This window comes from Vipera ursinii (genome assembly GCF_947247035.1).
Source record: "Vipera ursinii genome assembly, chromosome: Z".
Taxonomy (NCBI): domain Eukaryota; kingdom Metazoa; phylum Chordata; class Lepidosauria; order Squamata; family Viperidae; genus Vipera; species Vipera ursinii.
This window is the reverse complement of record NC_139517.1, coordinates 124,963,530-124,981,577: the sequence shown is the minus strand read 5'-3', so window position 1 is coordinate 124,981,577 and position 18,048 is coordinate 124,963,530. Positions and strand designations below refer to the sequence as shown.

The 18,048-nt window shown below is 44.3% G+C and overlaps 1 protein-coding gene and 1 long non-coding RNA gene across 2 annotated transcripts in view; both read right to left on the bottom strand.

The window, feature by feature from the left end:
- LOC310648912 overlaps positions 1 to 18,048 on the bottom strand; it is a 468,719-nt gene that overhangs the window by 266,922 nt on the left and 183,749 nt on the right. The gene's annotated exons all lie outside the window — the stretch shown is intronic.
- CRHR2 (corticotropin releasing hormone receptor 2) overlaps positions 1 to 18,048 on the bottom strand; it is a gene marked incomplete at both ends in the record, with an annotated part of 148,461 nt that overhangs the window by 8,971 nt on the left and 121,442 nt on the right. The window contains 4 exons of the mRNA XM_083377017.1: positions 7,417 to 7,489; positions 10,170 to 10,230; positions 11,385 to 11,538; positions 12,445 to 12,562. Of these exons, the coding sequence (XP_083233143.1) occupies positions 7,417 to 7,489; positions 10,170 to 10,230; positions 11,385 to 11,538; positions 12,445 to 12,562 (406 nt within the window). The remainder of the gene's footprint in view (positions 1 to 7,416; positions 7,490 to 10,169; positions 10,231 to 11,384; positions 11,539 to 12,444; positions 12,563 to 18,048) is intronic.

The window sequence follows — 18,048 nt, the reverse complement described above, 5'->3', positions numbered from 1 at the left end:
CCTTCAGCCCAAGAGCAGAGTCAATGGGGAAATCAAGACCACAAACGTATCCAAGCTCACTCTTTGCAATCAAGGAGCTATTTTAGAAATGCTTTTAGAAAGATGCCTTTAGGGTTTCTTAAACAGAGGCACCTGACGGCTACAGAAGTCTCTTTTGTGAACTGACAGGGCTGAAGTACCGTTATTAGCCTCCGTCTTTTCAATGAGCGAATTGCCAGAGTGAAAGAGGAGAGCAGTAAAGAGAAAAACATTGTTTTGGACACTCCACAAAATAGGTCTGAATCTCCACTTGGAGTGAATTTCATCCATGCTTTCTGCCTTAGTCTCTCTTTCAAACCTCTTGATCTCACTGAATCACTGCAAAGATTAAAAAAGGGTGAGAAGTTTTTTTGGGGGAAAAAAAAGATAAAATATAAGCACTATGGCAAGGACAGGTAAGTTGCTGCCTCTCGTACTCTCTGCCAGTAGCTCAGGATGATGGAAATTATAGTTGCCGATAAGCAGGTCAATACATTCCTAAGGGCATGTTTTAGTAGAAACCGGCTGTAAAAGCCAGCTTTTGGCAAAAAAAGGCATTATATCATGTCACATGGCCAGGGAATGCTGCAGTGTGATCCTGAATCGAAGTCATGTGACTTTGGGGAGGGTTATCTGCGTGGCAGTCATAACTCAGAATGTAACCAGTCTAAGTAAGTAACCTAAGTAGCCAGTCATTAAACAAGCACTACCCATACAGGTAGTTCTTGACATACGACCACAATTGAGCCCAAAATTTCTGTTGCTAAGCGAGACAGGCTGATAAGTGAGTTTTGCCAGACTTTTTCTTGCCACAGTTGTTAAGTGAATCGCTGAAGTTGTTAAGTCAGTAACATGGTTGTTAAGTGAATCTGGCTTCCCCCATTGATTTTGCTTGTCAGGAAGTCGCAAAAAAATGGTCACATGATCCCGGGGACACTGCAATGGTCGGTTGCCAAGCATCTGAATTTTGATCACATGATCCTGGGGAATGCCATAAAGGTCGTAAGTGTGAAAAACGGCCATAAGCCACTTTTTTCAGTGCTGTTGTAACTTCAGATGGTTACTGAATGAATAGTCGTTAGTTGAAAACGACCTGTCTATGCTCGTAAGGTGAGTTCTTGGTTTTCACAGGCGGGAGCTGCTTGGAAAACTTCTAGACAGTTCTGCCGCCTTCTATATACGAGTAGAAGATCCTCAGGACATCATATTATGAACTGTGGGACAGCCACAAACTCTAGAGCAGGGGTAGGCAACCTTCATGACCTGTGGACTTCAACTCCCAGAATTCCTGAGCCAGCATGGCTCATCATGGAAACCTCTCCATTTCTCCTCAGCATGGCTGGCTCAGGAATTCTGGGAGTTGAAGTCCACGAGTCATAAAAGAGCCAAGGTTGCCTATCCCTGAGTTAGAGTCATTCTGACGATGTACAGAATAGTCCTCAACTTACAATAGTTCACTTAGTGACTGTTCAATTACCTGTACCTACTCTGAGCAATGGTTTTCCAGGGCAGACAATGTCACCCCATAATTTGGCCCTACAATTCCCTGTTTCCTTCCCTATTAGCAATATTGACCAGGGTTGTTGAGAGTTGGCCAAATCTGACCATTCCTGGTAGCTTCTGGTAGTAACACAAAGACTACCTGTATTATCACACCGTTGAAATTCAGCAGCTTAAAAGCCCAATTTTTATCATTTTCATCTTCCAATATTTATTTTTATTTTTTTATTTTAATTCCATTTATATCCCGCCCTTCTCCGAAGACTCAGGGCGGCTTACAAGCAATATAATTGTCCTCACTAAGGGCTCTTTCAGAGGTTAAGGATGTGACAAAATACAGCAAAATGTCAATATCCTCTTCATTTAAGCATGCCTATGCATACGTATATGTATCTCAAAGGTGCTTTTTTTCAAAAGGAAACTGTCCTTTGTTTTTCCTTGAAGACGTTTCGCTTCTCATCCAAGAAGAGTATTCAGTTCTGACTGAAGTTCTTGGATGAGAAGCGAAATATCTTCAAGGAAAAACAAAATACAGTTGCCTTTTGAAAAAAGCAACTTTAAGACAAATGCGACCTGGATCAGGGGTCCTCAGCCCCCAGGCTGTGGCCCAGTACCGGGCCAAGGCCTATCGGGAATAGGGCTGCATGAATGACCGGCTTGAGCATGCCCACGTGCAGCTCAACTTGTGTGAGCGGTGGGATGGCCCGTCACTTGCGTGGACCAGTTCCCCTCATCCTTTCCCAGCTAGGCCACCAAACCACAAAGGTTGAGGACAACTGATTTGGCTGACAGGATCTTCACATACATCAATAAATGGTGATGGGCTGGCATGTGCACACACGTTGAGCAGCACGCGGGTGTGCTCCAGCAGCCATTCACGTGGCTCTATTCCCAATAGGTCACGGCCCGGTAGTGGGTCACAGCCCGGGGATTGGGGACCCCTAATCCAGGTATATTCATAGATGGGGTGTTGGTTTGATCTCCGGGTAATTAGGTTGCAAATGTTTCATCTCAATTCGGGGGAATAACTTCAGTGTGGTTTGAATTGTGTTCAGTTTTATATATAATATATTCATATTCTTATATGATATATATGAATATAGCATCCTCATCCTCCTCCTAGCCAGTCTTACCCACTGCAGGATGAAGGCCTCTTCCACATATTTCCAACCAATATGATCCTGAGCATTCTTTTGTCAATTGGGCCCATATATATTTGAAATATATATGAAATAGGTTTTTTAATACTTATATTACCTATAATACACAATACATATATTCTCTCTATATATCTCTCTATATATCTATATCTATACCTATATCTATCTATCTATCTATCTATCTATCTATCTATCTATCTATCTATCTATCTATCTATCTATCTATCATCTATCTATCTATACACACACACACACACACACACGTGTGTGTGTGTGTATTAAAAAACCTTTTTCACTGAAAAATGCCAACAATTGCATGAATATGTCTATGACAGCACAGCTATCATTGTGCCTGAATGTAACAGGGATCAAAGAATACCAGCTACAAAGCATGATACTAGCAATTTTTTTCCATAACAGAAATGAAGCTCAATTTTGCTCAGGATGTCTAAACAAAATTGCTGATGTACATAATTTGGAGACTTGTTTTTAAAACTTCACAGGATTTGGTCCAACAGTTCTTTATTGGGAGTATCCTAAATGGTTTAGATAGCTTTATTATTAGATTTTTTAAAAAATATTTTTAAACTTGCTCCTTTATTACTTTTCACTAAATAATCAAGGCAATGTATATACACTTTGGGCCTTCTTCCAATATTTTCCTCAGAACAACCCTGTGAGGTGGATTTGGGCTGAGAGAGAGAAGGTCACCCAGCTGGTTTTTCATGCCTATGGCAGGACTGGAACTCACTGCCTTGAAGAAACAGGAGAGGAAGAATATTGATTCCTTTGAACTTTGGGGTTGGAGAAGATCCCCAAGCAGTGATTCTCAATTTCAGCAACTTTAAGGGGTGTGGACTTCAATTCCCAGAATTCCCAAAGCAGCTGTGCTTACTACCATCACAACATCCCCATGGCAATGCCATCAAAATTTGGACATTTGGCATCTGGCATGTATTTACGATGACTGCAGTGTCCTAGGTTGTCATTTGCAGCCTTTCCTGGGCAGCTTCAGACAAGAAAAGTCAACGTGGGAATCCAGATTTGCTTAACAATGGCACGATTCACTGAACAACACAATAGTTCACTTAACAATATGGCAAAAATGGTTCCAAAATTTGGATGCAACTCACTTAACAATTGCCTTGTTTCCCAACGGTAATTCCAAACCCAACTGTGGTTGTAAGTCAACAATTCTCTGTATCTTTGTTTGTATTTCATTCGTAATATGGCAAAATGGAGTAATTAAACTGGGTGGGTGAAATTAAGAATAGCATAACGACAAACGAGGTCAACTTTGCATGATGCCATCTTCACGTTACAGAACGGCGTGTTTTTGGAGCGCCAGTATGTCACTTAACTCAAGGATTTCAATTCAGTTCAGAATAGAAGCTGAAGGGACCTTGGAGGTCTTCTAGTCCAACCCCCTGCTCAAGGCAAGTGGCTGTCTAGTCTCCTCTTAAAAACTTTCACTGTTGGAGCAGCCACAACTTCTGGAGGCAGGTTGTTCCACTGGTTAATTGCTCTAACTTCAGGAAGTTTTTCCTTAGCTCTAGGTTGCTTCTCTCCTTGACTAGTTTCCACCCGTTGCTTCTTGTCCTGCTTTCAGGTGCTTTGGAGAACAGCTTGACTGCCTCTTCTTTGGGGCACTCCTCAAATACTGGAATACTGTAGTTGGCATATAGGATGAGGGTGGAGCTTTATTCTCCAAGCTTATGGGTTGGTTTCCAAACAGTTCGTTAGCAGGCTAGGTAACATCTTCAGCAGAGTTTAGGGAATGTCAGTGTTGGAGTTCTTCTGCTTATAAGGGCTTTGAGTGGTCAGTAGGTCATGGGAGGGTCACATTAGGTGAGGGGATGGGTCAGGGGTGGGTCATGTTAGACCCTCACCTGACTTGACCCACACCTGACCCCTCCAGAAAACCCATCACTAGACCATCACAAGACCCTCACCTGACATGATCGACACCTGACCCCTCCTACAAAACCCATCACAAGATCCTTACCTGATGTGACCCACCCATGACCCCCCACAAAATCCATCACTAGACCCATCACTAGTCACATCACATGACCCTCACCTGACCCCCCAAAACACAGCACAAGACCCTCACCTGTGACCCACACCTGACGTGACCCACACCTGACCCCCCCAAAACCCATCACTAGACCCTCACCTGACGTGACTCACACCTGACGTGACCCACACCTGACCACCCCTACAAAATCCATCACAACATCCTCACCTGACATAACCCACATCTGACCCCCAAAACTCATCACTAGACCATCACAAGACCCTCACCTGATGTGACCCACACTTGACGTGACCCACACCTGACCCCTCCAGAAAACCCATCACTAGACCCATCACAAGACCCTCACCTGACGTGACCCACACCTGATGTGACCCACACCTGACCCCTCCAGAAAACCCATCACTAGACCCATCACAAGACCCTCACCTGACGTGACCCACATCTGACGTGACCCACACCTGACCCCTCCAGAAAACCCATCACTAGACCCATCACAAGACCCTCACCTGACGTGACCCACACCTGACCCCTCCAGAAAACCCATCACTAGACCATCACAAGACCCTCACCTGACGTGATCGACACTTGACCCCCCCTACAAAACCCATCACAAGATCCTTACCTGATGTGACCCACCCATGACCCCCACACAAAACCCATCACTAGTCACATCACATGACCCTTACCTGATCCCCCCCCAAACACAGCACAAGACCCTCACCTGACATGACCCTCTCATCACAAGACCCACTGACCACACGAAGCCCTTGTGGGCAGGAAAAGACTGACGTCCCCTAAACTCTGCTGAAGACCCCACCTAGCCTGGTACCGAAACGTTTGGAAACCAGCCCACAAGCTGGGAGAAATAAAACTTCGCACTGACCCTGGAATTCTGCTCTCATGTCAGCCCTAGTCCTCCTTCTTTACAACTGTCCTCCTTCTTCTGCTCTCCCTTTCCCACAATCCATCTGCGAGGTGAGCATTCTGGGATTTATCCGGAAAAAAAGCTTCCTTTTCCAAAACAGCCGCCCCATCCAACTGCAGAGCCTCACAAACTCTGCAGCCAGGCTGGTGCACCCTCATTTGCAAACAGCTCTTCCTCTGGTGCTTTGCCTGCAGTTTGAAACGCCAAGGATTCATACAAGGAAAGGAGACAAAGGGAATTGGATCTCTTGTGTCATTCCAAGCTGAAAGTTGCTGTTTTTTTCCCTTTTTTTATTCTTATTCCTTCTCTAAGGAGTCCCGCCAAATTTCACTAACATGCCAATTAAATATTCTCAGCCTTATGGAAGCGTTGACCTGTGCTCGCAGCCAATCTCCCAGACTGCCAGTTTTTAATATACAGTGAAATTTAAAAAAAAACCAAAACAACAGGAAAACGGTGCATAGACAGATGGATGACTTCACACCTTTTAACAGGGTTATTTGAGATCAGCTAGCAGGCCGTGGAGGCATCCTGCTCAAATATTTATTCTTGGGGAAAATACCTCACAGTATCGGTTTACAAAAGTCATCTAATTTTTCCCCCCTCTTGATTGTTTGTGGGCCTTTCCTTTAAGCCGGGGCACCACTTGATTTCAATCAACAGTGCTAATTGAAGAACCACCATCCAGACCTGGATAGGTCAGAAGAAAATGCTAATCTTCTTTCAAAAGCAGAGAAAAAAAGGCTTTGCGGTTTGACTCGGGGTTAGAAGCCCAGACTATAAAAACGTGGCATGATAACAGAATGTTTTCAATAAAAATGAAGTATAAGCAAGAAAAAGATGATTGGGGGGGGGGGACATCAACAAGCACTTCACACACACGAAGAAGGAAGTTGGGAGAAACTTGGAGAGACAAAGGGACCCTGGCATTTTCCAGGTGAATTTTTTTGGGGTCAGGAGAGGATAAAGCAAAGCAAAAAAAAAAAAAAAAAAAAGCCAATGGAATCCTGGGTTGCATTAATCGAGAGATAGAATCAAGATCGTGTGAAGTGTTAATACTATTTTATAATGCCTTGGTAAGGCCACACTTCCAATACGGCATTCAGTTTGGTTGCCGTATTATAAAAAAGATGTTGAGACTCTAGAAATGGTGCAGAGAAGAGCAACAAAGCTAATTAGGGGGCTGGAGACTAAAACATATGAACAGTTGCAGGAATTGGGTATGTCTAGTCTAGTGAAGGGACGCGGTGGCTCAGTGGGTTAGGACGCTGAGCTTGTTGATCAGAAGGTCGGCAGTTTGGAGGGTCGAATCCCGAGTGCCGCGTAACAGAGGGAGCGCCTGTAACTCATCCCAGCTTCTGCCAACCTAGCAATTCGAAAGGACGTAAAAATGCAAGTAGAAAAATAGAGACCACTACAGTGGGAAGGTAACAGCGTTCCATGCGCCTTTGGCGTCCAGTCATGCCGGCCACATGACCACGAAGACGTCCTCGGAGAAGCGCTGGCTCTTCGGCTTTGAAACGGAGATGAGCACTGGCCCCTAGAGTCGGAAACGACTAGCACGCATGTGCGGGGGAACCTTTACCTTTTACCTTTAGTCTAGTGAAGAGAAGGAATAGGTAGATATCCATACCAGTCTTCCAATATCTCAGGGGCTGCCACAAAGAAGAGGGGAGATCAAGCTATTCTCCAAAGCACCTGAAGGCAGGACAAGAAGCGACGGATGGAAATTCCGCAAAATGGCTTAACAAAAATTTCAGCGCTAAATATCTTACCAGCAGAACAACAATCACTGGTCCTTGATAGATGTAATCTATATATTTCCCCGGTTCTTTTCCAAACCAGCACCTGCAAATAGAACCATTTATTAAGGCAATATAGGGAGAATGAAAAACTAGCAAAGGGGAGAGACAAATTGAGGAAAGAAGAGATGAGACAGAGGAAAAGCTTTAGAGAGTTGTGGCTGAGTGGAGCAGATGAAATGACGAAAAAGAGAAAAATATAGGAAGCAGTGAATAAGCTAGGATATTTGGTGAGCCCGGGAGAAACATACTGAATGCGATTTAAATTCTATTCAGTTCATTTGTCTTTTCTTCTCTCTGCTTCAAATTTCTTTGATTTGCTATTTCTTTCTTCTTTTATTATCCTTTCTGTTAAGCTGCTAGCCCTAAGAAGAAAGAGTATGATGGATACACACACACACACACACACACACACACACACACACACACACACACGGGTAGTCCTTGAGTTAGGACCGTAATTGAATCTATATATATATATATATGGATAGTCCTTGACTTATGACTGTAATTGAATCTGGAATTAGGATGTAAGTCATGCTGGCTGTTAAACGGGTCATTCTGTAACTGACCCAATTTTGCAAACTTTTTTGGATCGGTCATTAAACTAAGGCCAAGGTTGTTAAGTGAACCCATTTTCCACAATAAATGGCTTTTCTGGCAAAATCATAAATCACGTTCATGTGAGCGGTGACGTGGTCAAAATTCAGACGCTTGGCAATTGACTCCTATTTACGACGGTCACAGTGTCCCAGGGTCGCGTGATTCCCTTTGGCGACCTTTCGACAAGCTAAGTCGATGGGGAAGCCAGATTCACTTAGCAACAGTTTGACTAATTTAACAGCTGCAGTGATTCACTTAACAACCGTGGCAAGAAAGGTTGTAAAATGGGGCGGACTCTCACAACAAATGTTTCACTTAGCAACAGAAATTTTGGGCTCAGTTGTGGCCGTAAGCCGAGGACGAGCTGTATAAACCCCTGTATAAATGACTGGACAGCCATTTGTCTGAAATGGTATAGGGTTTCCTGCCTGAGCAGGGGGTTGGGCTAGATGACCTCCAAGGTCCCTTCCAACTTGTCTTCTTCTTCTTCTTCTTCTTCTTCTTCTTCTTCTTCTTCTTCTTCTTCTTCTTCTTCTTCTTCTTCTTCATCATCTATATATATATATTTGTTTTCTGAGGTTTTCACGGGTGCCTGTATGTGGATCCTTGGTTTTTCGGGTTTTTCCCCGCGTAGAACTAGAGGTGTAGGCGCAACGTTTCGACGGAATCCCATCCGTCATCATCAGGCTTTAGCTTCCTTCTTCTGGGAGAAGCATGTGGCTGTTTGTTCCTCTTTTTTAAACTGCCAGAGGGGGTGTGTTCTGTGGAGGTGTGCTCTGATTGGGTAGGGGGCCAAGTGTGTTCTGATTGGGTGGGAGTGTGTTTTGAATGGTGGGTGTGTTCTGATGGGATTCCGTCGAAACGTTGCGCCTACACCTCTAGCTCTACGCGGGGAAAAACCCGAAAAACCAAGGATCCATATATATATATATATAGCTTTCTCTCGAAGCTCAGAGCATCCTCAAGCGAACGCTGGAAGGATGGAGGAGGCTTTGCTTTCACGGTGCCTTGCATGGAAGAAGCCTCGTTTTGAGCCTAACTTTCTCTTTCTTTCTTTCTTTTTTTCTCTTTCCTCCCTTTCTCTTTCTCTATCTTTTTCTCTTTCTTTCTCTTTCCTTCCTTTCTTTCTTTCCTTCATCTTTTTTATTTCTCCTTCCTTCCTTCCTCCTTCCTTCCTTTCTCTATCCTTTTTCTTTCTGTTCCTTTCTTTCCTTCCTTTCTTTCTCTATCTCTCCTTCCTTCCTTTCTATATCTTTTTCCTTCCTTCCTTCCTTTTTCTTTCTTTTCTTTCCTCCCTCTTTCTTTTTCTTTCCTTCCCCTTTCTCTTTCCTTCCTTCCTTCCTCTCTTTACTTTTTTCTTTCTCTTTCATTTATCTCCTTCCTTTCTTCCTCTTTCTTTCTTTCTTTCTTTCTTTCTTTCTTTCTCTTTCTTTTCTTTCTCTTTCTTTCTTTCTTCTTTCTTTCTTTCTTTTTTCTTTCTTTCTTTCTCTTTTTCTCCTCCTCCTACTCTCTATCTTCTCCATCTTCCTCTTATCTTCTCCTCTCCTTTCCTCCCTCCCTCCCTCCCTTAAAATTGTTCCTTGCACTTAATAACTGTTGTAGCGTCCCCTGATCAGAATTCACGTGTTGGCAATTGCCATGTATTTATTGCAGCTGTAGCATCTGGGGTCACTTGGTTGCCATTTGCGACCCTACCAGCTGGCTTCTGACAAGCAACGTAAATTAATTTATGGACTATATGATTCACTTAACTAATTTCAAGGATTTGTTTAACAGCCCTGGCTAAAAAAGGTCACAGAATGAGTTTTTACTCCTTAACAACGCCTTCCTTAGCCATGAAAATTCTGCTCATAAATTAAGGATTACTTGCCTGAAGCATTCTTGGCTCAGTCTGAATTCATTGTATATTTTTCCTGTTCCACATTTCTCCCGGGATCTTGAGGCATCCGTGAAGCCCTCTGAGACCACAAGAGTGTTTTCCCCACCCCCAACCCCCCCCAAAAATCTGTAATTTTGAAAAGAGATACTCTGGCCTCGGTCATTATCCAGATGCAAAGCTCATTTTTGCTGAACTTGCTGCTTGCAGAAAAACAGGGAATGGACTGGATCATTTTTATACTTACTGCTCATTTTCATAATAAAGCTTGCAGACAGCCCAGGCGATGATAATGGGGCAAGGAATACCTACAGGAAAAGAAAAGAGAAGTTCTAAGAAGCTCCTTCAAAACTTGGGGCAAAAGGGAGCGGGAACCGCCACAAATTCACCACTATGGTGGGACCATTTCAGAAGCCTGAAGGAGCAGAAAGGAGCTACATCAGACATGTCAAACACAAGGCCCGGGGGCCGGATCCGGCCCGCGAAGTGGTTTCATGTGGCCCGTGAAGCCATCCTAGAAACAGTGAAGGAACGGCCCCCGCTGCCTTGGTCCTGGCCCAGAGACCCTCCTCCTGCCAGAGACCCCCAGATCTGTCCCACTCCTGCCCAGGCCCCCATAGGCACCCTTGATGCCAACGATGTAGAGCTGGCCACGCCCACCCAGCAGGCCATACGCACTCTAGCCACGCCCACCCGGTAGGCCACGCCCACCCTGGCCACGCCCACCCGGCCCCCTGAGGGCAACTGCAATGCTGATGCGGCCCTCCATGAAATGGAGTTGGACACCCCTGAGCTACATTAAAAGATTTGCTTTCCTAAAAATACTAGGAACAGTTTAGGTCTTATAGATCCTTTTGGATATTTGCTTCAATCTATCCATTCCTTCATGAAATCTTTGCTGTGCATCTGCCTAAATCCATCCACTCATGAAAACATTCCTTTTTTTTCTTCCTCCCTGCCTATTCTCTCCCTTCCTTCCTTCCTCCCTCCTTCCCTCTTTCCCTCCCTCCTTCCTTCCATCCCTCTCTCCTTTCCTCTCTCCCTCCCTCCCTCCATTCCTTTCTCCCTCTCTCCCTTTCCTTCCTTCCTATCTTTCTCCCTCCTTCCCTCCCTCTCCCCTTTCCTTCCTTCCTTCCTTCCTTCCTTCCTTCCTTCCTTCCTTCCTTCCTTCCTTCCTTCCTTCCCTCCCCCCCTCGATATTGCTAGACCACAACAGTTTTTGAGACGCCCCCTCCGACCTCCGTAAAGAAAGAAGCTGAGATGCGTAACCAGCCCCCCCCTCTCTCTGCCTAGTTGTCACCCTGACTCATCAAGCAGGATTTCCTGCTTGAGCTGCTAGGGGTTGGACTAGAAGACCTCCAAGGTCCCTTCCCTGTTCTGCCCTTCTGTAATTTTAGTAAATTTCTGAGGAGGGGCCTGGCTAAGAGCGAAGGTCCCCGGGTTGTGCTTCCGGATTGCTCACACCAGCCGATGAAGAGAAAAGTCCACTTCCTCAGCTTGTCCGTCGAGTAGGTCATCACGATGGCCGTGTGGAGGTAGCAGCCTTCCACAAACATCCAGAAGAAATTGGTCACCACAAAGTAGTTGAAGATGGTGGTGATGCAGCGACACCAAAGCTGTTGAGGAGACACACATTTTACTCCACTTGTATCACACGGCGTCGGTGCTTGTACAGGTAGTCCTTCACTTATGGCCACAACTGTGCCCAAAGTTTCTGTTGCTAAGCAAGACATTGGTTAAGTGAGTCTTGCCCCCACTTTACGACCTTCTTTTTTTGGCCACACTTGTTAAGGGAATCCCTGCAGGATTATTAAGTGAGCAACGGGGTTGTTTAAGTGAATCTGGCTTCCCCATTGACTCTGCTTGTCAGAAGCTTGCAAAAGGGGATGACGTGATCCCAGGGACACTGCAACCGTCGTAAGTATGAGTCAGTTGCCATATGTCTAAATTTTGACCACGTGACCACGGGGGATGCCACAATGGTCGTGTGAAAAACGGTCCTAAGTCCCTTTTTTCAGTACTGCTGTAACTTTGAATGGTCACTAAATGAATTACTGTAAGTCGAGGACTATCTGTACTCATTCAGTGATCTGCAGTTTTCTTTTGCACTTCAATTTTGACTGATTTAGAAAGTGCTAGGGACAACATAAGGCAACTACAGGTATAACACTTGTTTTATGACCACAATTTGATCAGAATTTTCATTCGTCAGCAAGCGGGTTGTTAAGTGACTCATGGGGTCGTTAAGCGAATCCAACTTCCCCCAATGACTGGGGGGAGGTCACAAAGGATGATCACATGACCCCAGGATGCTGCAGCCATCATAAATACATGCAGGTTGCTAAGCAACCGAATTCTGGTCACCTGACCATGGGGAGGCTGCAATGGTCGTAACTGTGAGGAGCGGTCGGAAGTCACTTTTTCCAGTGCCATTTTAACTTTGAACGGTTGCTAAATAAACGGTTGTAAGTCAAGGACTGCCTGTATCTGAATTTCTGCCATATCTCTTGAGGAAGTAGTACCTCATTGCTCTCGTGAATATTGTGGTCAATTGTCTGCAGCACAAACCACATCATGTTCCTCAGGATGAACGTCGTGATCAAGTTCCAATGGATAATGTTGCGGAGGCATCGGATACTCCTAAAAATGGCAAATATATATTGGTCATCTGAGCGTGCTCTATGCCATCTTGAAGCATGCAATCAAGAAAATGGCCGTCACCAGGAGAAAATTCTGCCTCTATCAACTCCAGAAAAATTTCTTTTACTCCAGAGAGCTTGGACTGTGCACTTCGATACCATTCTTTATTCTGAAGGAGATAAAACATCTCACAGAAGATGTTTTGATGTCTTAACACAGGGGTGTCAAACTCAATTTCATTGACGGCCGCATCGGCATTGCGGTTGCCCTCAGGGGGCCGGGTGGGTGTGGCCAGGGTGGGCGTGGCCTACTGGGTGGGCGTGGCTAGAGTGCGTATGGCCTGCTGGGTGGGCGTGGCCAGCTCTACATCGTTCGCATCAAGGGTGCCTATGGGGGCCTGAGCAGGAGTGGGACAGATCTGGGGGTCTCTGGCAGAAGGAGGGTCTCTGGGCCAGGGCCAAGGCAGTGGGGGCCGTTCCCTTCTTGTTTCCAGGATGGCTTCGCGGGTCGCATGAAACCACTTCGCGGGCTGGATCCGGCCCCCGGGCCTTGTGTTTGACATGTCTGTCTTAACAGAACAATAAGAGTCTGAAGGGACCTTGGAGGTCTTCTAGTCCAGCCCCCAGGAGACACTTGACTATCCCATCTCAGACAAGTGACTGTCCAGTCTCTTCTTAAAGACCTCCAGTGTTGGAGCACCCATAAGAGCCTTGGTGGAGCAGTGGGCTAATGCCTCCTTAAGTTACACCAGCTGCCTGCAATTAGTGCAGGTTCGAGTCCCACCAGGCTCAAGGTTGACTCAGCCTTCCATCCTTCCGAGGTAGGTAAAATGAGGACCCAGATTGTTGGGGGCAATTAAGCTGACTTTGTAATAAAGCCGCTTGGGGTGTGTGTGTGTGAAAGCCCTAATAAGCAGGCATATCCATAGAATGAAGGCTACTGCTAAGCTTGTAAGCCGCCCTGAGTCTTCGGAGAAGGGCGGGATATAAATGGAATTAAATTTTAAAAAAAAAAACACTTCTGGAGGCAAGGAGTTCCACTGGTTAATTGTCCTCACTGTTAGGAAGTTTCTCCTTAATTCCAGCCTGCTTCTCTCCTTGATTAGTTTTCATCCATTGCTACTTGACCTGCCTTCTGGTGCTTTGGAGAATAGTTTGACCACCTCTTTTTTGTGGCAGCCCCTCAAATAGTGGAAGACTGCTATCATGACACCGCTAGTCCTTCTTTTTATTAAACTATACCCAGTTCCTGCAACTGTTCTTCACAGGGTTTAGTTTTCAGTCCCCTAATGTTGCTCTTCTCTGTACTCTTTATAGAATCAACACTTTTTTTATCTTTTTCTTTTGTTTAAACTTTTTTTCCCCCAACAAAGGAGGCAAACATTCCTTCCATCCTGCCATCTCCAGAAGACTGACTCTTTAGATCCACTCCAGCACTGACAGAGTATTTTAGAACAAAAATTTATGTTGCAGTGAAAATAAAAAGGCAAACGCTTAGCTTATGTGTATCACAGCAAGCGGCATATTGTGACTGATATGATCATGGGGATTCCAAAATTGTATTCTAATGATGTTTTCAACATTTCTCCGGCAATACAAATCATTCTGAACACTGCCGGTGGCTTGGGAAGCAGATTTTAAAACAGGTTTATAAATACAACAGCACTCTTAAGACTCAAAGCTGCAAAGCCAAAGTGAAATCAGCTATCTTCATTGCTCTTGGTTGAGAATAAATAATACACGCAGAATCTAAAAGGATGAGAGAGAGACAAATAAGCACTAATCGTTAATGAAAGTTAACGAAAAATAAGTGATACATGCAAAATCAAAAGGGACAAGAAGAAGATAGAAAACAATTAAGATAAACTCCAGACACTAATGCAGTTTGGACTTTGGCAGAGAAAAGCAACTAGGAGGATTAAAGGCCTGGAGACTAAAACATAGGAAGAATGGTTGCAGGAATTGGGTATAGCTAATTGGAGAGAAGAAGGACTAGGGGTATGATATGATAGCAGTGTTCCAGTATCTCAGGGGCTGCCCCAAAGAAGAGGGAGTCAAGCTATTCTCCAAAGCACCTGAAGGCAGGACAAGAAGCAATGGATGGAAACTAGTCAAGGAGAGAAGCAACCTAGAACTAAGGAGAAATTTCCTGATTGAACAATTAACCAGTGGAACAAGTTGTCTCCAGACGTTGTGAGTGCAACACTGGAGGCTTTCAAGAACAGATTGGACAACTATTTACGGGAGATTGGACTAGAAGACCTCCAAGGTCCCTTCCAATTCAATTCTGACGGATTGATTAAAATTACGTTTCCCAAGATTCAGGTATAAATTCCTTCCATGTATTGTATTTCAGATTTCTGCAAATTCTACGTTTCATAGCCTGCTTGTTATACTGAATGTTTCTCTGCCTTAGCATCTTTTAAGATGTGTGAACTTTAATTCTGAGAATTCTCCAGTTGGCTGGATATTAAAAGAAACTGCTTGGAGCGGAATGAAAAAAAAAGTCATGTTACAGAATGCCAAAGAAATCTTGTAGTTATCTCAATAGGGAAAAAAAGGCTTAGTGGGATGAAATAATAATAATAATAATAATAATAATAATAATAATAATAATAATAATAATGATGATGATGATGATGATGATGATGATGATGATGTTGTAGTTGGAAGGGACCTTGGAGGTCATCTAGTCCAACCCCCTGCTCAGGCAGGAAACCCTATACCATTTCAGACAAATGGCTGTCCAGTCTCTTCTTAAAAACCTCCAGTGTTGGAGCATTCACAGCTTTTGGAGACAGGTTGTTCCACTGATTAATTGTCCTAACTCTCAGGAAATTTCTCCTTAGTTTACAGGGAGTGCAGAATTATTAGGCAAATGAGTATTTTGACCACATCATCCTCTTTATGCATGTTGTCTTACTCCAAGCTGTATAGGCTCGAAAGCCTACTACCAATTAAGCATATTAGGTGATGTGCATCTCTGTAATGAGAAGGGGTGTGGTCTAATGACATCAACACCCTGTATCAGGTGTGCATAATTATTAGGCAACTTCCTTTCCTTTGGCAAAATGGGTCAAAAGAAGGACTTGACAGGCTCAGAAAAGTCAAAAATAGTGAGATATCTTGCAGAGGGATGCAGCACTCTTAAAATTGCAAAGCTTCTGAAGCGTGATCATCGAACAATCAAGCGTTTCATTCAAAATAGTCAACAGGGTCGCAAGAAGCGTGTGGAGAAACCAAGGCGCAAAATAACTGCCCATGAACTGAGAAAAGTCAAGCGTGCAGCTGCCAAGATGCCACTTGCCACCAGTTTGGCCATATTTCAGAGCTGCAACATCACTGGAGTGCCCAAAAGCAAAAGGTGTGCAATACTCAGAGACATGGCCAAGGTAAGAAAGGCTGAAAGACGACCACCACTGAACAAGACACACAAGCTGAAACGTCAAGACTGGGCCAAGAAATATCTCAAGACTGATTTTTCTAAGGTTTTATGGACTGATGAAATGAGAGTGAGTCTTGATGGGCCAGATGGATGGGCCCGTGGCTGGATTGGTAAAGGGCAGAGAGCTCCAGTCCGACTCAGACGCCAGCAAGGTGGAGGTGGAGTACTGGTTTGCGCTGGTATCATCAAAGATGAGCTTGTGGGGCCTTTTCGGGTTGAGGATGGAGTCAAGCTCAACTCCCAGTCCTACTGCCAGTTTCTGGAAGACACCTTCTTCAAGCAGTGGTACAGGAAGAAGTCTGCATCCTTCAAGAAAAACATGATTTTCATGCAGGACAATGCTCCATCACACGCGTCCAAGTACTCCACAGCGTGGCTGGCAAGAAAGGGTATAAAAGAAGGAAATCTAATGACATGGCCTCCTTGTTCACCTGATCTGAACCCCATTGAGAACCTGTGGTCCATCATCAAATGTGAGATTTACAAGGAGGGAAAACAGTACACCTCTCTGAACAGTGTCTGGGAGGCTGTGGTTGCTGCTGCACGCAATGTTGATGGTGAACAGATCAAAACACTGACAGAATCCATGGATGGCAGGCTTTTGAGTGTCCTTGCAAAGAAAGGTGGCTATATTGGTCACTGATTTGTTTTTGTTATGTTTTTGAATGTCAGAAATGTATATTTGTGAATGTTGAGATGTTATATTGGTTTCACTGGTAAAAATAAATAATTGAAATGGGTATATATTTGTTTTTTGTTAAGTTGCCTAATAATTATGCACAGTAATAGTCACCTGCACACACAGATATCCCCCTAAAATAGCTATAACTAAAAACAAACTAAAAACTACTTCCAAAAATATTCAGCTTTGATATTAATGAGTTTTTTGGGTTCATTGAGAACATGGTTGTTGTTCAATAATAAAATTAATCCTGAAAAATACAACTTGCCTAATAATTCTGCACTCCCTGTACACATTCAACAACCGAAAACAAAATATGGGTAGCCTTGACTTACAACAGTTTGTTTAGGGACTGTTCAAAGTTACAATGGCACTGAAAAAGTGATTTATGACTGTTTCCCAGTTATGACCATTGCAGCATCCTCATGGTCATGTGATCAAAATTCAGACGCTTGGCAACAGATTCGTATTTATGACGGTTGCAGTGTCCCAGGGTCATGTGATCCCCTTTTGCGACTTTCTTACAAGCAAAATCAAAGAGGAAGCCAAATTCACTTAACAACTGTGTCACTAGCTTAACAGCTGCAGGGATTCATTTAACAACTGTGGCAAAATAAGTCATAAAATGAGGCAAAGCTCACTTAATACTGTACTGCTGAGCCACAGAAACCTGGGGCTCAATTATGGTCGTAAGCTGAGGACCACCTGTACAGTCTGTATCACTTTAATAAATAAGTAAACACAAATAAAAATAAATATTGAAGAGGAATTTTGGAAGGACAAACCCAAGCTGGAAATTTTTCAGACAATTCCATTTTCTTCCCTAAGGGTGATGTGAAGGATAATAATAGCAACCAGCATTTGCTAATAAATGGTTCTACATTCAGGCAAATTTTATGCATTCTCTTTTTTGGCAGTGAAGAATTAGGTAACAGAGTTTCACATATGTTCCACAATTTCGCCCAGGTTCGCCTGGTGCGCCAGTTGCGGCCCTATCTAGACCGGGATGCCCTGTGTACGGTAACTCATGCGCTCGTGACCTCTTGTCTGGACTACTGCAATGCTCTCTACATGGGGCTTCCCTTGAAGATCACTCGGAGGCTTCAGCTGGTACAGAATGCAGCCGCGAGAGTTGTCTTGGGAGTTTCCCAGTACTCCCATGTTACACCTTTGCTCCGCGAGCTGCATTGGTTGCCGGTTGTCTTCCGGGTGAGATTCAAGGTTTTGGTAATGGTTTTTAAGGCCCTACATGGCATGGGTCCGGAGTACCTCGGGGACCACCTGCTGCCGGCGTCAACTTCCCTCCGCCCTGTGCGTTCCCACAGAGAGGGCCTCCTCAGGGTGCCTCCAGTCAGAGAAT